General features: G+C 41.7%; 2 protein-coding genes and 1 pseudogene across 2 annotated transcripts; 1 reads left to right on the top strand and 2 right to left on the bottom strand.

Moving 5' to 3' along the window:
- The first annotated feature begins 3,253 nt into the window (after positions 1-3,253).
- On the top strand, positions 3,254-8,298 carry LOC149274573 (zona pellucida sperm-binding protein 3-like). The gene is made up of 8 exons (XM_089505356.1): positions 3,254-3,655; positions 4,167-4,285; positions 4,364-4,467; positions 4,539-4,716; positions 4,789-4,909; positions 4,987-5,078; positions 7,622-7,749; positions 8,081-8,298. Exons 1-8 carry the CDS (start codon positions 3,254-3,256, stop codon positions 8,296-8,298), a joined length of 1,362 nt encoding a protein of 453 aa, XP_089361482.1.
- Positions 8,299-18,448: 10,150 nt separating this feature from the next.
- On the bottom strand, positions 18,449-19,378 carry LOC149274572 (olfactory receptor 11L1-like). The gene has a single exon (XM_089505355.1). The coding sequence runs from the start codon at positions 19,376-19,378 to the stop codon at positions 18,449-18,451; it is 930 nt and encodes a 309-aa protein (XP_089361481.1).
- Positions 19,379-23,262: 3,884 nt separating this feature from the next.
- On the bottom strand, positions 23,263-24,787 carry LOC149274571 (olfactory receptor 11A1-like; annotated as a pseudogene).
- Positions 24,788-26,846: the final 2,059 nt, after the last annotated feature.

The raw sequence follows: 26,846 nt of genomic DNA, 5'->3' as shown, positions 1-26,846 counted from the left end.
GCCTTATACGCGCCTATATGCCACTCTGCCCCATGATATGCCTTTTAACCCCCTATATGCCCTTTGCCTATAGGTGGCGCCGGCCCTGTGTGTATATATATATATATATATATACCGTATTGGCTCGAATATAGGCCGCGCTTTTTCCCCCCACTTTAAGTCTTTAAAGTGGGGGTACGGCCTATATTCGGGGTCTAGCGCCCGACGCCCGGGACAAGCGGTGCAGGGGACCTGCATCCTACTCTCCGATACGCTCAGATAGCCTCCCCTGCCAGCACTTTCCACGGGGGGGGGGGGTGCCGGCACGGGAGGTTGTCTAAGCGCATCGTGCGGATGGTCACCGGCTGCGGAAGTTGTTTACCCGCATCGCCGCAGCCGGTGACCGTCCGCATGATGCGTTTTACCTCTGCCCCCAAGACTTACCAGAGCAGACTCCCGGGTGTCTTGTGGGGCCGGCGGGGGACATCTATGCAATACGCGTATACAACTTCCGGTGCCGGCACCAGAAGTTGTATACGCGTATTGCGTAGATGTCCCCCGCCGGCCCCGCAAGACACCCGGGAGTCTGCTCTGGTAAGTCGGGGGGCAGAGTGGCAGCATATCTCGGGGGGGAGGAGGAGGACAGTGGCAGCATATCTCGGGGGGGGAGGAGGAGGAGGACAGTGGCAGCATATCTCGGGGGGGGAGGAGGAGGAGGACAGTGGCAGCATATCTCGGGGGGGAGGAGGAGGAGGACAGTGGCAGCATATCTCGGGGGGGAGGACAGTGGCAGCATATCTCGGGGGGGGAGAGTGGCAGCATATCTCGGGGGGGAGACAGAGTGGAAGCATGTTTTTTTGGTACTTTTTTAAAGAAAAAAACTTTTTCTTTAAAAAAGCACCAAACTTTTAGGGTGCGGCCTATATAGGGGGGCGGCCTATATCCGAGCCAATACGGTATATATATATATATATATATATATTTGCTGGAACATGCTGGAACTTGGGCATGATAGGAGTGTGATTACAGCCTCCCTATGCCATGCTACCGCCCCCTCCTTACACATCCATGCTATTACACACACACTCATTCACAAACATTTAAATACTCATTCATTCCCGTAACCACACATACTTGCTCATATACCCTCCCCCGCACCCAGAGGTGTATCTACTGAAAATAGAGCCTATGGCAAGCACCGAAATCGTTCCCCTGTCCAAATATCTAAAAACCCATTTATTGGCCCCTGCTGCCTATATATATAAATATAAATATTAGACCCTGCTGCCGATATCAGATATAGATCAACACATTTACACACAAACCCAGCTTTTCATGTATAGATCAATTGAAATTCACTTGTGATCCCAGCACTGAAGGTGTATTTCAAATGAATAGAATTCCTGAGCCCGGGAAAGCAGCCACTTATATAATCTTCCCCCAACACCACCCCGAAATTCCCACCAAAAAAGCCTACCCCTCCTCCGCACAACAGTCAGGGCCCACTATAGCCCATGCTGGCCCCCCCGTGGGCATCAGTATAGATGAACTGGAATTCACATACAAACACCTCATTAAAAGGTATATTTAAAACCCCCTAAACTACAGACATAGATCACAGGTTGCACACCCCAAAGCCAGCCCAGGTGTCCACACTGCCCACATAGATCCTGACCAGCACCCAAATTTACACGCATAGAACTTGCCATCTTTGTCCTCAAACAGCCCAGCATGAGTCATCTTTGTCACAAACACCCTGCCTGTGCCATATTGGTCCCCAAGGCTCAAAACCTCTGCTTGTGCCATCTTTGCCTTTCCACAAAGCAATTATACATCTTTTACGGTCACTCACTAATTCACACTTTCATTAACATAATTCATTCACACAGTAATTTATTCACACAAATCATTTACACATATTCATTAATGCATTCTCACAAATTCATTAATTCATACTCTCACTCATTTAGACAATTCATCCACACATTAATTCATTCATTTTCTCACCCATTCACACAATGCATCCACACATGCATTCATTCTCTCACTCATTCTCACTCTTTATTTCAATATTCTTAGCACCCCCTTCTCACTATCTACACCCCCCTTCTCACCATCCCCCCCCTCTCCCCCACTTCCCACTATCTACCCCTCTCCCCGTTTGACGTTCACTTACCATGTAGAGGTCCTGTCTGCCTGCTCTGCCGCAGTGTGTGCTGATTCACTGCTGAGTGACATGCAGCTACTGTGATCGAGCTGGAAGCTTGCGGAGTAGAGTGAGGGACGCCGAGCCATTGCTGAAAACTTATTCTTGAATCACCACTAGCCGCCCCTCTCTCTGCATAAAAAAAAAAAAAGATGGCATTTCAATTCCGGGGCAATGCATTGTCCCGGATTAAGGCTGCCTGGGACCCCGGACTTAAAGTCCCATTGCGGGCAATCCGGGACATGTGGTCACCCTAGGTGTCAGGGACATTAAATTGTCCTTGTAAGGCCAACATCCGCTAAATGGCATATACCCATTAGGGAACATTCCATTCACAAACCCGTTTGAGAATATCCCAATTTCTTAAAGGAATGCAGAGACTCAGGGTCTGCACAGCGTCTAGCACCAGTAACCAACTTCAATGTTACTTAAAAAAATAACAAAATAAAAATTCCCTATATTTGCAGAAGACAGGGTGACACAGCTTCTGAGAAAAGAAATGTGATTGTTCCTTTCACAATAATCTCAATATTTAGTAATTTACTAATTCAAATTATTCATTTAATTTAGGTTTGAATTTTCTTGGATATCCCAGATTGTGCAAAGATAAAAAAAACATCAAAACACTAATTTTCAGGAAAGAGTACTCAGAATTTGTGGTCTGCTTGTGGCCCCTCAGGGACTGGAGGTCTGCGCCCCTGGTCTAGATAAAGTCTATTTACACAATATTTTATTGGCAGAAGTATGTCAAGAAATAGTTCATATGGATTCCTGATTTTGGTTTGCGTTTGATAGTATATAAATATACTACTGATTGTTTCAAGATGCTGGCTAAGCATAGTGAGAGTTGCAGTTTTAGAGCAAATGGGGAGCTGCCTTTAACTATGATATGGCAGTATCTTCTCTATGTCCAGCTCTTCTGTTTGCAAGGGTTGGGTTTAGAAAGCCCTCCTGAAGATCATTACTTCATTATTGGGTGTTAATTTGCTCAGGTGATGGAATAATCAGGTGCTGGGAGGGGTATATACAGGCCTGTTCTGTGCTCTCCCTCATTGTCTTGTGGTCAGAATGGGGCAGTGGGTTAGACTGAGTTGCCTGGTTCTGGTGACCCTGCTCTCTGGGCTGGTGTTTGCTGTCTCCAGCCAGCAGGTCCTGGCCAGGAACCGGCGTCAGTGGGACCATTGGAGGAGTGGATCTCAGCCTTGGTCTGGTTGGGGGTCCGGTAGGCGGCATGGTGGAGTGGTTGGTCAGCCCAGGCAGCTGCAGACCTCTGGAGAGCATCCTATCAGCGTGCGGTGTATGGAGGACAGGATGGTGGTGTCTGTGAACAGGGATCTGTATAGAAATGGCAGGCTGGTGAAAGCTTCTGATCTGAGCCTTGGACCCAGATTGTGTAAACCTAGCTTGGAGAGCACTGAGACTATAGTGATCTTCCAGTATGGGCTGCAGGAGTGTGGCAACGCCTTACAGGTAAGGCTAATGTTGGGAAGTGAGGCCCTAGTCTGCCCAATCTGAGTGCTCTCCTTAGTCCTTGTCCTATATCTAGCTTAGGCTTCTGCCTATCCCATGCTTGCTTAAATGCCTTCACTGTATTACCCACTAGTATTGATGCCAGATCCTGTGGCACTATAGTATACAGTTAAGACCTAGTATGCCTGCTAATGTCCTTATTAACTAAAGTATAACTACTTGGTGTAGTCTGCTTAGAATCACTCCCTACATAATCTTTTGGTGTCTCTGTACCAGCTGGTGGTTATAGCTATGCCGATTTCGTCTTTCTTTTTCTGTAGAAAGACCCAGTAGCCTTTCACAGCTGCTGACTGTGTACTGGAAGCTGTGGGCAGATAGGTTGCAAACCTGGCCCCCCTTGCAACATCTGCAAATCTGGGTGTGTCAGACACACTGTGGTCTAATCTGGACAGATCTAGTGTTGCGCCCTCCACAAATCTTGTGTAGTTATGGTTTTTTTTGTTGTCCACAGATGACCCCTGAATTCCTTGTCTACAGCACAAACTTGACCTACAGCCCGACTCCTTCTTTGAACTCTCCTATCATCAGGACCAACTCTGCTGTAGTTCCCATCCAGTGCTACTACCCCAGGTGAGATTTCCTATCCTCTTATTTGATGCACACAGGACAGAAATGCAGGAACCGTGTTTTCATATATAATATCTGTAGGCATGGAAATGTGAGCAGCAACGCTATCAAGCCAACATGGATGCCCTTCAGCTCCACCGTATCAGCAGAGGAACGTCTGTCTTTCTCCTTGCGACTGATGAATGGTAACTTTCTGAAATGTGGGGAGGGAGTTGGCTCTGGAACATTGCTAATCTTCTGTGTCCTCTCCTTAAAGAGGGCTGGACTGCCCCAAGAACCTCTACAGTCTTCAAGCTGGGTGAAGTGTTCCACATTGAGGCTTCTGTTGCTGTTGGGAACCACGTACCTATGAAGATCTTTGTGGACAGATGTGTGGCTACGTTATCCCCTGATGGCTCCTCCGGTCCCCGTTATGAGATCATTGATTTCTATGGGTAGGTCACACTAAATGCCCAGGTATCTCCAAGGCTGCATGTAAACGCATATAACCTGGTTCTGCTTGGCAGGTGTTTGTTGGATGGCAGAGAGGAGGATTCGTCCTCTGCCTTCAGATCCCCGAGGCCCCGTCCAGACACGCTGCAGTTCATGGTGGATGCTTTCAGGTTTACTGGGACCGATACCTCTGTGGTGAGTATTTCTGGCAGTTTCATCTCCTGGGTCTATACCTCCTTTAGGTGTCTCTAATGTCCTCCTTCCGGATCTAGATCTACATTACCTGTAATCTGAGAGCTGCTGCAGAAAACCAAGCTCCAGATCAACAGAACAAGGCCTGTTCCTACAGCAAATCCACCAACAGGTGAGTGAAGTGATCTTGTTTCTCTGGAAGGGGTAGAGGTTGTTGATCAAGCATGTGGGTCTCCCTGTACCCTCCTGGCAGTGCCGTCTCCAGCTTTCATATTTAGGGGGGGCACATGGGGGGCCAGGGACCAAAGTAGGGGGGCCAATTATAAAACGGTACATATACAATATATGTATATATACATACACACGTTAGACGTGCATTTTTAACTACATAATATGCACTTATCTCTTTGAAGTAAAGACCGTGATTGAAATATGATTTCAAAATAACAGCTAAACTGGCAGTTATTTTTCATTCTTTAATATTAGCCCCTGCTGCCGATATACATAAAAACTATACCCTGCTGCCAACATATATTATTAGCCCCTGCTGCCAATATTTATTGATAATAGGCCCTGCAGCCAATATATATTAGCTCCTGCTGCTGATATATATTATTAGACCCTGCTGCCGGTATATATTAGTCCCGCCTTCCGATATATATTATTAGCCCCTGCAGCCAATATATATTATTAGACCCTGCTGCCAATATATTTGCCACACTGACTGCAGATCAGGGGAAGACAGTGAGTCAGTGCAGTGTTCCCTCCTTCTGACTGCACCGTGACATTGAGAAGTCCTCTCCCCTGTAATCATCCCCAGAGTCCCTTTGTCCCCTCATTCACTAAACCATACCGCTCTTTTACTTACACTCTGTAGTTCAGGTATAGATCAAATAAACACATGGAAACAGCACATGCAACTGAATAAGACAAAAAAAAAAAAAAAAACTATTTGCAGGTATACATAAATAATGTATGGAAATTTAGCTGATACATATCGACAGAATTTGACACACTATTTGACATCCAAACAACTATAAATCATTCTTTTTTTTTTTTTTTTTTTTATCACATTATTAAAATCCCAGAAATCAAAAAAATTAAAAGGTCCAAATAAATTAGATTATACATAATGGACTCAAACATTTGCTACTGCAAAAAATGTTTAGATGAGAAAGTCCAGTTTTATTCAGCGCAACAAAACAGTGATAGCCTTATTCTTAACAATATTCTTAAACGAAATATGAAACTTCAACAAAACTTTTAGCCATTAATGCAACACAACCATCTTAGCGCTGCGTCACCCAATGGACACCTCATCACAGATAACACAATGCATACAGCTGCATATAACTAAGCTGGTCTGTGAAGGCCTGTGAAACCAAAGGGGAATAGCGTCCTGTATAATGAAATCAAGAATTGAGTTTCACAAACTCTGAACCAACATCTACGTTTCCTTTTTTAATAATATATACAGATTGAAATAAGAGTAAATAACACAATACCTTTACTTTTCCTCTCACTGATTTCTAGGCCTAGAAAGTTTTGTCCTCTGAATTGACCACAAAATCTGGATAAATAAAAATTACAAAGTTCTATTTAACCCTCTACAGCAAGTAAAGTACCAGGAAACAGATGACCAAACTCGTATCAGGACAGGCTCTGCCACACTGACACCCAAATACATATCCCAGGACAGGCTCTGCTGCCACATGGACCCCCACATCAGGATGGGATAACCTACTAATATTAATTATCTACTACTACTACTAGTATAAAAATGCTTTCCACATTGCTCTGTTTGTGTGTATTTGTGCCCCCCCCCAGCCACCCTCCTTTGTGCATTTTTGCTATTCACCCTTGTGTATTGATTTATCTGATGCCCCCTCCCTTGTGTATTGATTTATTTGATGCCGCCAGCCTCCCTCCCTTGTGTATTGATGCACCAACCCCTTGTAATGGTTATTATAATGGCCCCCATACAAATGTTTAACACCCCCCCGATGTGTAATTATGTCCCCAGCCTGTCAGCCACCATCTTTTTGTATTTAAGGTTCCCAAGGCAGCCCCCCCCCCCCTTGTTAATGTCCCTCCTTCAGTGAGATCTGGTGTACTTACTCTAGTGCATTACTTCTAATAACACATTACATTTGAAGACCCTTCTGCTTATCAACTTTTTTTTTTTTTTTTTTTTTTTTTTAATTAAATTACTTTTTTTGAAGGTCTTCGTTTTTCCGCCTCAACACCGCTGCTCTCTTGCTCTTCTACCGCGTGCTCCCTGTCACAGCATCTGTTCCATAAGTGCCCGCCCCCTTGAGCATCTTCAAAGGGGCGGGACGAAGAGCCTCAATGATCGGCATGTCGGCAAGCCATTAAGCGGCCGGCAGCTGACAGTTTCAAAGCATCGGCTGCAATTTCAGCTGAACGTGCCGGCACACCGGGAAATTTCCCGGTTTCCCGGCGGTGAGCCGAGTCAATTGAGGGGCACAGCATAATGTAGGGGGGCCTCGGCCCCCTGCCGATGCCACTGCCTCCTGGTGATGTACTCTTCAGAAAACATCCTTGCTCAAGCAATCTCCTCTTTCCAATTGAAAATGGACTATAAACTTGTTGAATGATGTTTTGTAGTTGGTGCTTAGTCAAGCCTTCTGCCAAGTTCCCACTAGCTGACTTATTCTCAATGGTTTTGTTATTGTGTGTTTAATGTCTCCTCAGCTGGTCAGAACTTGAAGGATCCAGTGATATCTGTAGATGCTGTGTGACTGGCAACTGCGCGAGGACAGTTCTACCAGGATCCCAGTTCAGTAGATATGGGGGACATTGGAAAAGAGAAGCTGCATCTGGTGAGTGAACTTGCCCCACCACCGTTGCTGATATGTTTTTGCTACAATAATGTTGGGTCCAGTACATGTAGAAGCACTGATTTAGGTTTGTCAAGTATTGGCAATGGTTAATACTGATCCTCTTGCTACAGATTAGACTTGTGCATTCGTCTTCGGGCTAACATGAAAACTAAGCACTAACGTTTTCGTGTTCGTTCCAAAGACACAAAGAGAAGAGAGCGGTGGTAAAACGTAGACTAAGATACACACACAACAAAGTCGGACCACCACTGCTTCATGGTGGCAGTCATTTGAACCAGCTGACCAAAAATAACGTATTCTTTTCACATAGCTGCCCTTTCAGAGCAAGAACATGAACTGGCCACACTGGGTCCACTGCTGGTGATTGGAGCAGATCGTATTCAAGCTCTTGCGTCGACTCAAGAAACTGTGCAGGTGGAGTTCTGGGTTTTGGTGGCAGTTGGCTCCCTCAGTCTCATTAGTCTCATGATTGTTGTTGGGAAGTTCATAATTGCAAAGCAATTGTCTGTGAAATCAGATCCTGAATAAAACAAATGTTCTGCATGCTGTCTCCTCCTTACTTTTGGTTATGTAAAGTCTCTCTGGTAATCATCTGGAGTCTCTTTTGTCTACCGCTACTTGTATAGGCTATCATTTAGATGTGGGGATATTTTACTTAGGATTTCCTCCACATGTTCCCATTGGTTAAACTCTGACCCACTCGGCCACACAACTTGGTGTCTGGCTGCCATATTGGGTGATTAGGCTCCCCGGTGTACCACTTATTCTTGGGCAGATTGGAGATCTCCCTTGTAATGCACCCAAATCTACCATGCCTAACCATGACAACCTCCATGGTCTCCTTACTTTGTGCTGATACTCTGGTATGACATCATACCAGTGTTCACCATGATAAACAGTATGTTATAAGGGGGTAGGGGCTGCTCCTAAGGAAACACTCAGCCAGGATAACTCTGGTGGGTCTTCCTGCTTTAGCTCTGGTGTCTAGGTAGATACCTTACATCCTCTAAACAACATTGTGGGGGTGGAAAAGGGTACTTGAGGGTGGGGGGGGAAACACTCTCTTCTCTCATGCTTTCTTAAAAGCATAGGAGGGACATTGGGTGAGCTGTTCCTCATTTGTCCAATCGGCTCGCTCTTGTGACATCATGCATTCAATAACACCTATTTAACTTAAAATTAGATATTAACCCTATTTAAGTTGAAGTTTGATACTTTCTTCCATCTGTGTACCTGCTAACCATTGCATTTCCTGGGGCTTTTTTTTTTTTTTTTTTTTTGTCCTGTAAAATTTGGTTAAAGTAGGTATGCAAATGTCGTTAGAATAAATATTACTTAATAAAAGAAATGAACCCCTGTTTTAAATTCCATCATAAATTAATAGAACTTTAACCAAACTGGTACACTATCCTTAACCTGACAGGCCTCGTCCAGTGAGGCTTAACAAGGACGTAACACCCCGAACCAGCAGACATACACCCCCCCCCCCCCAGATTCTGAGCCACAGACCAGCTCGAAACGTACCATACCAACCGAAACATCCTAATTCTACCGCCCATTTTACCAATCCAGCCCCGCCACTGTGACAAAGCAAAGGGAGGGACAAAAGCAGGTAAGAAGCTCATTTAAATGTGACAGTTACCTAAAATGTCCACACATTTATAGCACCCAAAAAGATACCACCTACTAAACCCTGTAACCAACCCCAGACCTAGTGACATTATAAAGGCCTCCTCCGCTAAGCTGTGCTGCTCCGCGGCTACATTACATTAACGCTCTAAGTCTTAAGGTTTGTTTTTTTTGACCCACTTTCTTCTATATGCATACCTGCCAACAGTCCTTAATTTTCCAAGATGGTTCTGTTTTTTTTTGTTTAAGACCTCAAATCCGGGTGTGTAGGTAAGTATGACATTGTAGGTAAGTTGCAAATGTTATGCAAGAATGTAAAACTGGTCTCAAATTGCCTATTCAACACATTCATTTATTGATGTAATCACTGTTTCACGGCATTTCCATGGCGATCACCAGATAACAAAGAAAAAAAGGACTGCAAAGAACGTATACAATTATTCACCAGAAACGAACATGGGAACAGATGAATATTCATAGAATACGAAAAAAAAAATTTCACCAACACGAAGACTTTGGCGGTGCCTAAGTCTACTAAATACAGTGTTTACATTCTTTCCCTCCTGGTGCACCTGCTTTTATGGTCCACAACTCCCAAAACTCATCAGTACTCTAAGCTAATGGGCGTTGTGGTCAAAAAACACGTATCAACCAAAAATTAAAAATCTGTATGTGAATTTTGAAAAAATACTAAAACAAAAAGAAAAACATAACCGCCATAAAAAAGCCTGTCTTTACCTAATGAGATTATGGCCTGTGCTTGCACAGGAGCAGCTCGAAGTTCTTGGAAGCTGCATTGCATCCACCATTGATGTGATTGGGCTCCATTGAAGTCTTCATGGATTTACCTTACAAGCTCTACCTGAAACTTGCAAAATTTGAAGTTGCAGGCACTTAAAAAAAAAAACTTATTTTAATAAATATACAAGTTTTTTTTGTAAGTGAGGGCATGTAAACTCAGTCGAGTCTGGTCAGTCAAGGTAACCGTAAATTGGCCACACAACTTCTCTCTATCTCTCAATGGTTGTTATGACAATGAGTATGCAAACATCATACTCGTACCTGGGAACTTCTGAGCTCCGGCTACCGGGAACCTTCCCTTGCGGGACGTGGCCAGGACTGCCTTCTGATGTCAGAGAGGAGTCCTGTGACGTTGGTGGGCGGTCCTGCTGACATCAGTGGGCGGTCTTGCTGCCAAAAGTGGACGTGCCCAACGATGTCAGGGGCATTCCCAATGATGTCAGGGGTGTTCCTGATGATGTCAGTGGGCGTTTCCAGGGACATCGAGGGAAGCACCCCAATTTAAAGGGGAAATGGAAGGGGAGCAGGGTGTGTTGGAAACCCGGTCAAACCTGGAAAGTTCACAAGTATGTATATACAAGTAATATATAAGGAAAATATGCCCCCCCAAAATTATATATAGTTGAAGAGATACACCTCTCGAGATAAACCTGGGTCCTATATGGTTTTAGATGTCATGGTTGCTGCATATATTAAGAAAGGCTTAAAACCATCAGTGATGTATTCACCCTTGGCTCGACAGCAGCGCCCCTAGTGGCCTCCACCTCTGTGATCTGCGTATCCGGTACTATTAAAAGCTAGATTTAGTTGGCTTCGGCCTACCACTTATTTATTTTTCGATCTATCATGATCGGTAATGTTTTACATATATCTTTTTATGTCCAATTATTTTTCATGACATTGTTATTAATGTTTTGAAGAATGTAGCATGCATTTCTTGGGACTAATTACTGGAAAACTGTATGGCATTCTCTAATGAATTGACATACTGTATTTTGGAATCCCTCAACCTGATATATAAATATATAGGAAAATATGATCCATTTGTCTGCTGTGGAAAGGGATCTGGGTCTGCTTGTTTGTGCTTGTTATTTTTTTATTTATTTTTTTACAAACCAACATCCAAAAATTTTATTTTTTGTGTTTTTTTTTTTTTTAAATAATGCTGAAACAGTAAAAAGCTTAAAAAATATATATATATTTTCCCATGTGTAAGTATGATTCGGCTTATAAAACGTAATCAGGTAAGTCTGGAGTCAGCTCTTTTATATCTCATATCTAAAATATGTATTTTATTGGTAGGATAACTTTACTAAAACGTCTCGATTATAACAACACAAAATGATTTTTCAAGAAGCAAGATGTTTAGTCATCTTTTTTGACAGTTGTTATTGTCAATATCAACTAAATAAATTTTTTTGTTAATTTCGTTTTTATTTATGTCTAAAAATGAAAAAAAAAGGGTAAATATATATATATGAATTTCTTATAACGCAGAAAATCTCATTGAACTCTAAACACTGTATTTTATTTTTTTCATTGTCTTTCAGTGAGTGCAATGAATCAAACAACAATTTATGAAATCTATCTCAGGGGGTTTGAGAACATTCAGACTTTGAAAGGCTTTATATTCTGTCTCTTTCTAGTGGTATTCGCCATCACGTTAACCGGAAACTTTCTCATTATAACAGTGGTAACCTCAAATTATCGTCTTCATACCCCCATGTTTTTTTTTCTTTGTCATTTGTCTCTTTCCGACATGTTACTCACTACAAACATTGTCCCAAACACGTTGTCTCTCATACTTTTAGACGATGCGGTTGTTCCTATCACAGGCTGCATAACACAATTTTTTTTCTATGGTACTTCAGTAATAACCGAGTGCCTTCTTCTGACCGCCATGTCCTATGACCGTTACCTTGCCATTTGTAAACCGCTACACTACAACAATACTATGGACTTCCGACTTTGTCTGTCTTTGGCCATAGGCTCGTGGTCATTAGGTCTTCTAATAACGCTCATTACGGTAATTTTTCTGCACAACTTGTGGTTTTGTGGACCCAACATCATTAACCATTTTTTTTGCGATCTTGGTCCTCTTCTGGAGCTGTCTTGTTCCGACACAACTATAGTACAATTCGAAGCATTCACGTTCTCTACTCTTTTAACCATCGTTCCATTTGTATTTATTTCAACAACATATGCTGGTATTTTTCTCACTATCATGCGGATCCCCTCCATCACCGGGAGACAGAAAACCTTCTCCACCTGCAGCTCTCACCTGGCCGTCGTATGCACATACTATGGTGCACTGTTCGCAATGTATGTGGTTCCGTCGAGGGGCTACTCCTTAAACATTAACAAGGTTGTATCACTGATGTATACGGTGGTCACTCCATTATTCAACCCCATCATATATAGCCTACGAAACCAAGAAATCAAAACAACCCTGGGAAAATATCTTGGAAGAAGAAGGTCCACATTTTAATTCATTTATATGAATTAAGCATAATTAATTATAATATCATTAATTTTAATTAAGTATAAGTACCACTTTTTTTATTTCTTAAAAAATCAGTCCAGCTCTCAAAATGAAGTGGAATTTTAATTAATATATTGTTTTTAAGTAAAAAAAAAAAATGTAATAAAACACTACATCACACAATGTGAAACTTTATTATGGTTATTGTCAAATCAAAACGTTACAAAAAAAATAATAAATTGTTTCATATTATATAAGCAAAGAGGTGTTGATTGATTAGATATATGGGTAAGCTATAACCATTAGATCAGGATTACTAGACTTATTTTTAACGTGCACTCATTTTTATAAAGCTAAGTGAACATCTGACTAACTTATTTTATGTTTTCTTTTTTGTGTTTGTTCACTTCTATCACCAAGGTTATCAATAAATCTCAAAGAAAATGAAATCGTGAAGAAATCAGTGTTAGAGATTAGGCATTTTAAGAAATTGGCTCAAAAGCATTCATGTAGGAAAAGCGTAGCTAAGTGAAAAGGGGTATTGACTGGGTGAGGAGGTGGGCTCAGGATAATGGGGTTAAGGGACTTTGGGAGGTCCTGTATAAATAGGTCCCTCCATTTTGTGACCGTTCTTTTAATCAGTTTTTCTTACCTGAATCTTCCCTCCCACTCTGTTACCAAGGGTCTTCTCGTCAGTGTCACAGTGGCGGGGCTGGTCAGTGTAAGGTAGGTTGGTTAATAAGAAATAGTGTGTTTCTGGTTTGGTTGGTGGTTTCGAGTTGGTCAGTGGCTCAGAACCTGGTGTGGGAAAGGTGCATCTCGGTAGGCTCCTTCCCGATTGGTTTTGTTGTTGGGGTTAATGGTGTTGTTATATGCTTTGCAAAGGGGGTGTCATTATTGGGGGATAATTGGAAAACAATGGGGGAGTGTGTGCTCTGTATTACTTTTGGTGGCAATTCTGATGATGACTTTATTGTGTTAATAATTAGACTTGGGCACCAGGGGGCTCTTCGTGTTCGTCTTCGTGATCGTCTTCGGGGGAAAAAAAATCTTTGTATTCCGCGAATATTCGCCTGGTCCTGTCTTCTCTTCGGGCGAATATTCGTGGACATTCTTCGTGTTCGGTTTTTCTTCGTTTCCCCGGTTAAGGGGTTAATACGGGGTTAACGCAGCTCTGGCGCCAGGAGTTTAAATGTATGTATGAGCAACTCTATTGGTCGTCAGCAGGGGGCTCGTCTGCTATTGTTTGATGGCAGACTAATAGGGTCGCTCGTACAGACTGTTAACTCCTGGTGCCGTAACTTACCCGGCACATCCCACCGGTCTCCCTCCCTGTTCAACAATTAGTTAAATGTCCGTACGAGCGACTTTATTGGTCGCTCGTATGGACATTTAACCCGGCACAGACTAACTAATTGAACAGAGAGGAAGACCAGTGGGATGTGCCGGGTAAGTTGCAGCATTGGGGTTTTAAAACCCCAATGCTGCAACTTACCCAGCACATCCCACTGGTCTCCCTCCCTGTTCAATTAGTTAAATGTCCATACGAGCGACCAATAAAGTCAGGCTCTCTCCACCTAATGTATCGGTTTGTCTTAGTCTGTCAATTCTCGTCTTGTCAGACCCCTTGAATTTATGTATTGTATTAAGCGCTATGTTTTTATTAAATATGAAAAAAATGGTTTACGCGTGAATTCATGTTTACTGGTAAAACGTTTAGTTATTAAAACCAAGTTTGAGAAATATTGTGTTTGGGTTCTTGTATCGCTTTTATTATTGTGCCAGGAAATAAGAAGGCGATTAGAGAAATGCCGTTGTGATAGAGATAAAAGTTTTGTTTGCAGAGCATAATGACACATGTAAAGTTTTCTATTCTACTGTTTGTTTTTAACACCCAGTTTGTTCATTAAATGATCGGCCAACTAATCGATTATGAAAAAAATTGTTAGTTGTAGCCCTAGTTAAAATCATCTAATCAATGGTGCAAAAACTGGACCATTCTGGGGACATTTTGCCGTAGCCCTGGAACTGCAGCTTCTCCTAAAGGTAAGTTTAATTTAATTTTTTTGGTTTCAAACTGGTTAAAGAATGAACATTAAAGTACTTACAAAGTACTTTAATATGTATTCTTTGTTCGAGAAGCTAACTGGGAATAAAGATGGCTTCTTTAACTCATTCTGCTGACCCTTTGTACATCCACACTTTGATGACATTGTCTAAACACATAGACAAGTTCTTCTACACCAAACTCATCCAACACTGTCTTTATGGACCTTGCTTTCTGCGCTGGGGCACAGTCATGCTGGAATAGAAAGGGCCTTCCCCAAACTGTTCGCAAAAGTTAGAGGCAGAGCATTGTCCAAAGTGTCTTGGTATGCTGAAGCATTAAGATTTTCCTTCACTGGGCCTAGCCGAAAGCATGATTTCAATAATTAAGAGATGTTTCCCAATACTTTTGTCTATACTGTATAGCGGCGCACAAAGTAAGGTTTATAAAGACACGGTTGGATGAGTTTGGTGTGGAAGAACTTGACTGACCCTGACCTCAACCCCATTTAACGGAATCGACTGGAACGGAGATTGCGAGCTGGGCATCTGTGTCTGAGCTCACAAATGCTCTACTAGATCTCCCATACTCCTCTGTAAGGTCCTTAGCTGAAAGAGCATTATGGGAGATGTAGTCCTGCAGCAGCTGGAGGGCCGCAGGTTGGACACCCCTGCTCTACTGGATGAATGGGCACATTTCCCAGGAACTCTCCAAAATCTTGTGGAAATGACTATGAGACTAAGATCCAGATCCCCCGCAAGCTGCAGGGGACCTGGGTCCTCCTGTCTCCCCCCCCCCCCAACTTACCAGTGCCTCTGAGTCCCCTGTGTGTAGCTGGCGCAGCGTGTAGACGTACGCTGCAGCCGGAAGGAGGTGCGGTTAGCAGCGGGGGTTGTCTGCGTCCATCGCGCAGACCTTCCCTGGCTGCCAGAACTCTCCTCACTGACAGCCGGGGAAGGTCTGAGCGATGGACACAGACAACCCCCTCTGCTAACCGCACCTCCTTCCGGCTGCAGCAGAAGTTGCCTACGCGAATCGCGTAGATGTCTATACGCTGCCCGGACAACACACCAGGAGTCAGAAGACCTGGTAAGTTTTTTTTTTTGGGGGGGGGTCTTAAATGGGGGGCATAGGGCATTTCTGTAGGCAGAGTGCTCTATGAAATGCCTTTTAATCCCCTTAACCCCTTCAATCCCAGGGGTTTTTGGTACCTCAAAGCCCAGAGCAATTTTGCCATTTTTAGGGTATGTCGGTTTAGCGAGGATTCTCTGTTCCTGTGAATAGTGTACCCATGTAAACTATATATTGTTTTTTCAAGGAGAGATAGAGCTTTCGTTTGATACCATAGTTGGGTGATTAGCTGAAAATTTAGAATGAGAAATTTAGTAAAAACTAGCGAAGATTAGAAAAATAAACTAATTTTTTTTACATTTTCCCTCTGAATCCTCACAAAATTAGGTAAAGTGATGGAAAATCCCCTCCAAGTTTATCAATTCAGGTGTCCTGATTTCAGAAATACCTAATTTATATAGATTTTCCAGACTTTCCCAGCACCAGGGAGCGTTCTATTAGGTGTACAATTTTGTATAATTTTTATGCCTAGGGCTTAACGGGTTTGAGGGTTGTGAACGGGGGAAGGAGGGTTATACTGGCTAGATGTTATGCTAGGGCAATGGGAAGTAAGGTTTTTTAATAATTTTTTTATTATCTTTTTTTATATATTTTTTTTTAATTTTTATTTTATTTTAATTTTTTTACATTTTCTTTTATTTTTTATATATTATTTTTACACAGTAATGGTTAGAGGTCCTCCTAGGGACCTCCTGAACATGTCAGTGATGTCACAATGACATCACAGCCCACATTATAATTTTTTTTTGTATTATTTATATTAATATTTTAATGATTTATTTAATATTATTTTTAAATGAATAACGGTTTGTTTTTTTTCTGCCTCCAGAAATGCATTTTAACCCTCTATATGCCACTCTGCCTCCTGAAATGCCTTATACCCCCCTATATGCCACTCTGCCCCATAATATGCCTTTTAACCCCCCAAATGCCAGAGTTGGATATAGGGGTATAAGGCATTTCTGGAGGAAGGGTGGCACATAGGGGGTCAAAAGGCATATATCATGGGGCACAGTGGCATATAGAGGGTTAAAAGGAATATCATGGGGCACAGTGGCATTTAGAGGGTTAAAAGGCATATCATGGGACACATATAGGGGGTTTAAGGCAGTTATGGGGCAGAGTGACAAGCCTGGGGGCAGATGTGCATAACTGGGGGGCAGGTTGGAAAATAAAAGGAATTAAAAAGAAAATATTTTTCTCAATCATAGCTTTTATTTAAAAAAAATTGTTCACATAGTTTATATGAATTAACATTTACTGGTAAAACTTTTTTCCTATAGGGTCGTCTTATATTCAGGCTTTTCCTCTTTTTCCTAAATTAATATTCAGATTTTGGGGGGTCGTCTTATATTCGAGCAGATACGGTATATGAAATGTCCATCGATAATTTATTCCTTGTCTTTGGGACCTTTTGGCTTCTCCATGATTGGACTCTACCATCCAGTGTGTGGAGTTATTTGGGATCCTGTCCATGAGTGGTGATCTGGCTACTGCACCTCTTACCCAAATTTTGTCTTGTATAGCGGGCAATTATTTTCAAGGGTTCCGTGTAAAAAGTGGATATAGTGGCAACATGTGATAATTGGTTACCTTATTTGCATGTGTCACTAACGGTGGTTCAGGCTGCAGATCCTCGCTGCAGTACAAGGAAAGGCGCCCCAAGCGGTGATGACGAGTAATGCAGGAACAGATGGTATAGGAGCAGACAATCGGATAGTCGGGGTCACGAGCAGAGATCAGGACTGGCAGCAAACACGGATAGTCGGGGTCATGAGCAGAGGTCAGGGCAGGCAGCAAACAACGGATAGTCAGGTACAAACTGAGTTCAGGTAAAGGCAGGCGGCAAACAACGGGTGGTCAGGTTCAAGCAGAGTTCAGGCAACAAAAAGGCAAATAAGATACAGGGACGCTAGTGTAGGCAATAAAGGCTCTATCACAGGCAAGGTATAGCTCTAAACTGAGGGTTTAAATATCCCTCCATCCCTAGATCCTCCTACCCACCTAATTAAGGGGGAGGAGGAAAAAAGATAAAAGGTCCCTTTAATCCCCCTAATGAATATTCATAAGATAGCCGTTCGCGCATGCGTCCCGTCTAGATCACTCGATCCACACGGGGGCGTGCGTCCCGCAGCAGGACGGACCTCGCCGCGTTTCCCGCGAGCGGGACGAGCCGGGAAACTCGGTTCCCCCGCACGAGGACACCGCGGATCCGCCGGCGAGGTAACAGCATGTGACTACCCAGAGTCTATTGTGGTTGTGGCAGCACCATGATACTTCTGAGGGAAAAAACCTTCTGGCTTGTCTGGTGTCTGTAGATGAGTGTTTAATGATGTTTCTACTACCCCCTTCATTTTAAGTGGAAGGGTTTTCCATCAGCAAGAGTCTTGCAGGGATTTGATGAAAGAGAAACCTTAGATGACATACAATAGCACTAAATGAAATGTATACATTGTAATTTTCTGTTATGCTACACTGGTGGTAGGTTGCAAGCTTGCGAGAGTAGGACCATCTTCTCCATCTTGTTTGTTATTATCAATGTTGTATTTGGAAAAATATTTAGTTTTATGTGGCATGCATCCGTCATTTTAGCACTTTTTAGAAACACATTTACTTAATGCTATTCTGATCTCTTGATTCCTGAGACTGTATATGATAGGATTGAGCAAAGGAGTCACGATAATATATAACAATGATAGCACCTTGCCTACATTCGGCGGATGTCCTTTTGATGGCACAACATAAACGCTTATTAGTGTCCCATAGTAGGTTGCAACCACAGCAAGGTGGGAGCTGCAGGTGGAGAAGGCTTTCTGTCTCTCTGCAGTGGAAGAGATCTTGTTGATAGCAATGGATATAAAGACATATGTTCCAGTGATAAAAATAAATGGGAAAAGAATAACAGGCATGGAGAACAAGAAGGCTTGGGTTTCCACCATTTTAGTGTCTGAACAAGAAAGTTCCAATATTGGACCCAAATCACAGAAGAAATGGTCAATTAGGTTGGGTCCACAAAAGTCTAATTTTAAGACAAGGATAATAATGATCAATGTTATCATAAAGCCGAGAGACCATGACCAAAAAAACAAATTTATACGTAGCTTGAGGTCCATAATCGAGATGTACCTCAGTGGGTTGCAGATGGCCAGGTAACGGTCATAGGACATCACTGTAAGAAGGAAGCACTCTGCGTTTGTTGAGGCAGAAAAGATGTAGAACTGGGTCATGCATGCGGTGAAGGATAATGTACCTCCTTCTTGTATGATGACATATAACATATTAGGAACAATATTTGTGGTGGCCATTATTTCAGAAGAAGACAATAGGCTTAGGAAAAAGTACATGGGAGTGTGCAGTCTGTGGTGCATTGACACCAACATGATGATCAGAAAATTACCAGTTAGTGTTACAGTGTAAACCAGTAAAAACAATATAAACAGTAAAATTCTGAAATTGTAGAGGTTCTGAAAACCCAGAAGAACTATTTGTACAACTCGAGTTTGATTGCCCTCATACATGTTTAGACATTATCAGGACAGAAGATTTGAAGTTCTCTACGAAAAAGACAAAAAGTAAGACATTTTAAAGAGTTTATAAATGGTGAAATGTAACAAAAAAGTAGGCAAAGCATGTAGATTTAATTAAAGCGGCTGTCCGATTTACTCTGTTAAAGCTATGACTCCACCCAGAAATAAATCTTGAATCAAACAAAATTTATGATTGATTTAATACGTTACAGGTACAATTATGGAAAATAACATTAGTCTTTGATGTATGAAGTCATTTCTCCCTATAAAAAATGTCTCACCCATGCCTTGTTACCAAACTTCTGTTCATTCCCATGTACAGGCTGTGTCAGAGTATAGAAACCTCGTTTTTGAATCAAAGAAGCGTCTTATTATTTGCGTGACATCGATTTATAGAATTTACCCATAGATGAATGTGTGTGGGTACCTGGAAACTCCATATCTCCCTATAACAAACCTTATTTCTGACAGTGGGCTACAACTTTTTATCACTAAGTCCACTGTGCATTAAGAAGAGTGGACCCCAAAAAGGCTTGGCTGGCTCTGTATGTACTTTATATGGGGAGACACACTATACTGACAAAAGTATCTCTACACCTGACCATTACACCCACAGGGACTTTGATGACATTGTATTCTAAATACATAGACATTAGTATGTAGTTGGTCCCCCATTTGTAGCTATAACAGCTTCCGCTCTTCTGGGAAGGTTTTCTACAAGAATTTGGAGGGTTTCTGTGGGAATTTTTGCCCATTAATCCAGTAGAGCACTGATGTTGGGCAAGAAGGCCCGGCGCACCATTTCCGTTCCAGTTCATACTGTTCCATGGGGTTGAGGTCAGGGTCAGTCGAGTTCCTCCACACCATCATTGACCTTGATTTGTGCTCCACTAAATGGTCAAAAATATTGTTAAGCATCTCTTAATTATTGAAATCATGCTTCAGGCTAAGCCCAGTGAAGGAAAATCCAAATGCTGCATCATACCAAGACATTTTGGACAATGCTCTGCTTCAAACATTGTGGGAACAGTTTGGGGAAGACCCTTTTCTATTTCAGCATGACTGCACCCCAGCACACAAAGCAAGGTTCATAAAGACCTGGTTGGTATGGAAGAACTTGACTTGCCTGTCTTGTCTATGTATTTAGAATGTTATGTCATCAGAGTCCCTTTTGGTGTAATGGTCAGGTGTCCCAATATTTTTGTCTGTATAGTGCATTATAATAATCAAAATGCATGGTGGAGTCAAACAATGATCATTAAATTACTGTTTCAACTTAATAAGGCAAAAGGTAGATTTACTGACCTTGAATCATTGTTCTTGGTGAGCATTCCCATTTTAAGGATATGGAGCAAAAGTGGTTTTAACCTGGAAACCATAGATTATTGCAGAATCTTCCAGGATCCTTTTACGTTCTAAGTAAACGTTCAGGTGGGAATGTGTCTTTTTATATTCCTAGTGAAAGCCAGTTCTCTTTTTTTTTTTACACTAAATGAAAGCAGAGGGAGACGACTCCCCAAGGAGTAATGGCATGAAAAAATGATGATTAATTAGTAGCACTGGATCAGCTGTGTTTGTGGAAACCATTGTTTTCATTTACGACGTTAAATATCTATGAAAAAAAAATCCAACGCAACAATTTTTAAGGGTAGGGACTTTATGAGCCTTTTTAACTTCTCTATAAATGCTCAGAGATTGAAACTCTTTACTCTATTTCATGGACAATTTAAGAGTCTCAAATGCTGCTAAATGTTGTATTGTAAAGGAGGAAAGTGAAAAAATATATGCATTTTATGTAGTATACAATGAGGTGACTTCTCCAGGTCTCCGAGTCACCATGGAGAAACTCTAGGTTGTGGAAGAAGCTTTGTGGCGTTCCCTGCACCCCTCCAACTTCCCCTCCAACCTTGGTGTTTTCCTGCATGCGGTGTTAGGCCTCTAATATCAAATATCTAATATCAAATATAGGTGGGCTCCAGCTTGGATATTCCTAAGTATGTGTATATATTATAAACATCCGTCCTCAATGAGCTTCACCTGGAAGAATAGAGGGGGCATTGACAGGGATGCAGAGCAGGGCTAGGTCAGGGGGTCATGTAAAGTTCAGTGGGGGGGAGTGAGGGGGTATATAAGGTTAAGTGAAAGGGAGGTTCTGGGCTGTTTGTTGTGCCAGCTTACCCCAAGTTTTTGTCCCACTCTCCCTCCATTTATTTTGAGTTGTTTCCTGTTATTATGTTTTTGATTGGTGTTCATGTTTACTAATTTTCTCTGTTTCTTTTCTAGGCATTTTGTCACAGCCGGGGGGGAAAGTAGCTTGCCAGGAAGCCGGGGGGGGTGGTTATTGCCACTGGTTGTAAGGAGTGCAGGTGAGGAGTCCGGTATGCAGGATATACCCAATGCAGAATGTGAAGGCAGGGTCAGATTCACTAAATACTGCAAAGTCCAATAACGTAGCCAGGGTCTGGGTCACAGGAGGCAGCGTAGTCCAAAATACAATAGTCGAGGTCAGGGTCACAGAAGGCAGCATAGTCCGATAAACAATAGCCGAGGTCGGGGTTACAGAAAGCAGCGTAGTCAAAGGATCATCTGGGGTCAACAACAGGAATCAATAGCAACACAAGGAAGAGCTCCAAAAGGCACAATAACTGAACACTGAGTAGTACTCAGTACCGTTTTTTAAATATGCCCCATGCGTGATTGCAAAATTTCAAACAGGAGTGAGCTGATCTCGTCTGTCCAATCAGCTCACTCTTGTGACGTCACGCTAAGGGTCTCGTCCAATGCCTGTGCTGCTGTTTTTTGAATTCTGAAGGCGCCTTTATAAGACCAGAGCTTGCCTGAGAGATCCATTCATTTTTCGCTGTGACTGCTTTGGCAACACTGCTGTGCTGCATCCGAGCGTTACAGAGAGATTGTAGGGGTTAAAATAAAAACAATGATTGATGGTGGGACATCGTAACTCCTATCACTACACACTGAGCCAGACATTAAGCCAGAGCCAGTGCAGCATAACCCCCATTACTATATTCTAAGCCAGACATTGACGTGATAGCCCTCTGCCCCTGAATCAACCTGGCTGTGCCACCTCTGCCCCTAAAGCAGCCTGCCTGTGCACCCTCTGCCCCTAAATCAACCTGGCTGTGCCACCTCTGCCCCTGAAGCAGCCTGTCTGTGCCACCTCTGCCCCTTAAACACTCTGTGTGTGCCACCTCTGCCCTTTCAGTAGCCTGCCTGTGCCACCTTTGCCCTGAAAGCAGCGTGTCTGTGCCACCTCTGCCCCTGAAACATCCTATGTGTTCCACCTCTGTCTCTGAAGCAGCCTGCCTGTGCCACCTCTGCCCCTAAAACAGCCTGCTTGTGCCACCTCTGCCCATTAAAAGCCTTCCTGTCCAATTTCTGCCCCTAAACACTGATACATTCATTCACTCACTCACTCACTCTCGCTCATTCATTTTGTTCATATAGAGTATATTAAGGCAGAAAGAGACTGCATTAGGAATCAAAACTGGCAAAACAAAAGATTATAATTGCCTATGCAATTACACTGAAGGAAGGTGCCAGAATATCATACCACACCCAGCTTTTCCCTTCCTGAATCCCACATAGCATACGGAAGAAAAACTGCTGGTGATTCTAATAATGGAATATTTATCTTTTAACAATGGACTTACTTTATGTATTTCTCAACACACCCATCTAAAAGAAAGTTTAAAACATGAATAACATTAATAAATTAAATAAATGAACCTTTTTAATTCACCTTATGCATAAATTAACATGGCTAAATATACTATACATTAGAATTTGCATAAATCCTTAAATAGAAAAAAACCAAAAACTACAATAGTCTGTTAAAAAATATTTCTGGAACATGTCTAAAATTGCATTTTTTTCAGTGTTGTGTATATTTCGGAAAGAGTCATATTGATCTCCTTGTTTCTCAGGCTATATATTATCGGGTTAAAAAGTGGTGTCACTACAATGTAGAGCAAAGATCTTATTTTGTTGTCTGTTGAGGAGTATGGGTTAGATGGAATGCTGTAAACGGTAATTATGGTCAAAAAATAGGTGCATACGATGACCAGATGAGAGCTGCAGGTAGAAAATGTCTTCTGTCTCCCGTGTGTGGATTGAATCCTGAGGATCGTTCGAATTATACGAACATAAGTTGAAATGATAAATAAGAACGGAAGAAGAACCACAAAGATCGATGACACCAGGGTTTCCATTTTAACAATTGAAATATCAGAGCAGGAAAGTTCTAAGACAGGGGCAAGGTCACAGAAGAAATGGTCTATGACATTTGGACCACAGAAATGAAGTTGATGTAACAGAATAACGGGGAAAAGTGTCACAACAGAACTAGTTATCCAAGAAAAAACAATGAATTGTTTTTGTAGATTAAAGTTCATAATGGAGTAATAATGCAGAGGATCACATATGGCCAAATATCGATCATAGGACATCACACTCAGAAGGAAGCATTCTGTGCTCCCCAAGAACCCATAAAAGTAGAATTGAGAGAGGCAGCCATTGAAGGATATAGTCCCTTCTCCATCTTTCAGAATAAAGGTGAACATGTTTGGGACAATGTTGGTAGAAAACATTATATCCGACAAGGAAAGATTGCTGAGAAAAATGTACATCGGAGAATGAAGATTACATGGAAAAAGACCAACACAATAATGAGTAGATTTCCAGCCAGCGTTGCTACGTAGATCAAAAAGAAGAGGAGAAAAAGTAGGATTCTGAGGTATTGGCGAGGAACTTGAAAATATAAAATAATGAATTCCGTCACAGTCTGGTTTGTGGGTTTCTGGTAAAAAAAAAAGCAACAAGATGATAAGGGAATATTTATGGTTTTTGTAAACAATTTTGATAGACAACTGATTTAGACCTAATATTATACTATGTCTTATTATCAGTGATAGCTTCAGTATTGTGTTAAAGGAAAAAAGAAACATGTAATAACAATACGTACAAAAACATAAAAAATAATAAGTAATTACAAAAAAAATAATAATAATTTGGAAAAATTCTAGTGTTATCAGGATTTTAGAGGACATTCCTGTTGACACGTCAACCCTACCTTTTGTTAGAGTCATTATCAGAAGGAGAGCTGCCAAACTAATCCAGTGATAGTACGACAGCGTGAACTTTCTGGCAAATACATTTTATGCACAACATTGTTGTTATGAATGCCTCATAGTGAATGTCAGCATGGACAATGCTTGTTCTGTGTCAGCCGGCTAAAAAAAAATGTGCTATTAGTTTGTGAGAATCAAAAAAGGAACAAAATGGGGATATCAATGTTAAAAAAACAAAGAAATAATAATAAATAATAGGTATTTAGCACACCAGAGAAATTAATTGACTTACCAAGCTCACGTCTTGATCCATCCCAGTCCGGAATCTTCTATACTAAATGTATATCTGCCCGGTTTTATTTATTTCTTTGTCAGTTGGCTCCATTGTGGGTTTTATTAGATGGGTAATTCCTTATAGACGCATTCGATGTTACATCATCTCTCCATTGACTCAATTAACCTGGGGACATGAGAAAATAATCATCATGTCCATGTGTATTCCTTGGTTTATAGTTTTAACCTCAGACAGTAGCCTTAGTTAGCTGGAAAGAACATGGAGAACATGATTTTTTGGTTTTTGAAGTTACATGATATAAATAAGATTATATCTGTAATGTTAAGTACCATGTAGACGTTTTCCGACAATGGGAAAAAAAAATCTATGGGTTGGAAATAAATGATACTTGATAGATGAAAATACTTGTCTAGACTTAACAGTGGAGAAAAATAATCTGCTACAATGAATTGTCAATGTTTTTCAGAGATAGACCTAAGTTTTTGTCCACTTCCAATACCTAATAACCTCCCAATTGTGGTTACTATTGCATCACTGAGTACCCATTCTTTACCTCAGCTTAATAGGAGCTTACCCTGTGTTACGCACCTGTTACCCAAAACCAGTTCAGACCAATGTTCACCCTGAGAGACACCGAATGGGGAGACCCCCAAAGGGTAGGGTATAGGCAATATATAGACAGTCTCTGAGTAGAAATATGGCAGTAGCGTGGATAATTGTAGTAGGGCTGGATCTGCTAAATGGAGCGCCGGAAGAAATTTGTAGAAGGTAGTCACACAAGCCATGGATCAAACATGAAAAGGGAAGTCTCAACAAGCCAGAGTCGGGACACAGGATAACACGATATAAGAGAGAACAGCTAAGAACATCTGAACACGAAAACCACACGAAAAAGGGTAACTGCAAGTAGGACTTCTGGACATTTAAATCCGGCGCCACACGAAGCCAGGTCCCCAGACAAGGGCTCAGGTCCGCCCTAGCAGGAACGCCCCTGTCAGTCTCCAGAATGGGCACGCCCCCTCCTGTGAGTAACTCACTCGCTGCCAGGAGACAGGAGGCACGGAGCAAAGACTCGTGGTCTGCTGAGTTGCTGCGAGTGGGAGCGGCGACGTCTGGGCGGAGATTCCCCGGAAGGGCAGGTAAGTTGTGACACCCTGTGGAATTCTGCTAAACGAACCTGATGTGGGAAAGAAATAAGTGGATTTGGGTACATTGGTTGATGCCAGAGGAGGACCCTGTAGGCATCCAATAGGCTCACTCGCACGGCCGTTTTAACTCCTGATGGCGAACCTACGGATTTCTGCTCCCGTTAACCCCTGCGATGCTGGGGAGATAACGGAAGCGGAACGGGCGAATATTCGCAGAATACAAATATTTTTTCCCCCACAAAGACGAACACGAAGAGTTGGCTGGCGTCCAAGTCTAGTTATTATAGATTATACTCAGTTTCCTGATAATTTCCACAGTAATTGTGGTAGGACCAACGACGCATGCAGAAAAAGGAGGAAACTTTTTGGGACAAGACTGACAATGGGAAGCTGATTTTTTTTTTTTGGACAAGGTTAGTAATGGGAAGCTGTTTTAAGGTTGGAACTGGGAAGCTGTTAGATGACAAAGTTGGCAATGAGAAGGATTTTTTTTTTTTTACTGTATTGTTAGTATTTTATTCTCATAAATATATTTTCACCCATATATATTTTCTTTATACATTATTAAATGTTTACATTTTTTCATAGTCACGTTATTTATAACTGTACACATTTTTATTTTATTTGGCACCAAGTTTTTTGAATGATTAAGAAGACTGATGGAATGCATAGAAAGTATCCTAGGATACTAAAATTTACAAACAAGACCTACGTAGGACACATATTAATTCACTACACAATAATTTAAGAAACACATTCATTTACTTTATAAGATTTAACAAATATATTATAATATGAAGGACTATAAGATAAAACACAGATATAATACATACTGCTTAAAGACACGCTAATAAATATATATATATATTTATTTATTTTTTATTATTATTTTTTTATTTTATTTTTTTTATTTTTTCCCTCTCTCTCTA

Source organism: Sceloporus occidentalis, unplaced genomic scaffold, assembly GCF_023333645.1.
Source record: "Sceloporus occidentalis isolate IW3139 unplaced genomic scaffold, rSceOcc1.0.p SCAF_324, whole genome shotgun sequence".
NCBI lineage: Eukaryota > Metazoa > Chordata > Lepidosauria > Squamata > Phrynosomatidae > Sceloporus > Sceloporus occidentalis.
This window is presented reverse-complemented; position numbering and strand designations above follow the sequence as displayed.

Coding starts and splice junctions, on each gene's coding strand:
- LOC149274573 (XM_089505356.1), top strand. CDS start 3,254: ATGGGGCAGTGGGTTAGACTGAGTTGCCTGGTTCTGGTGACCCTGCTC. Junction 3,656..4,166: donor AGTGTGGCAACGCCTTACAG/GTAAGGCTAATG, acceptor TGTTGTCCACAG/ATGACCCCTGAATTCCTTGT. Junction 7,750..8,080: donor GAAAAGAGAAGCTGCATCTG/GTGAGTGAACTT, acceptor CTTTTCACATAG/CTGCCCTTTCAGAGCAAGAA.
- LOC149274572 (XM_089505355.1), bottom strand. CDS start 19,378: ATGTATGAGGGCAATCAAACTCGAGTTGTACAAATAGTTCTTCTGGGT.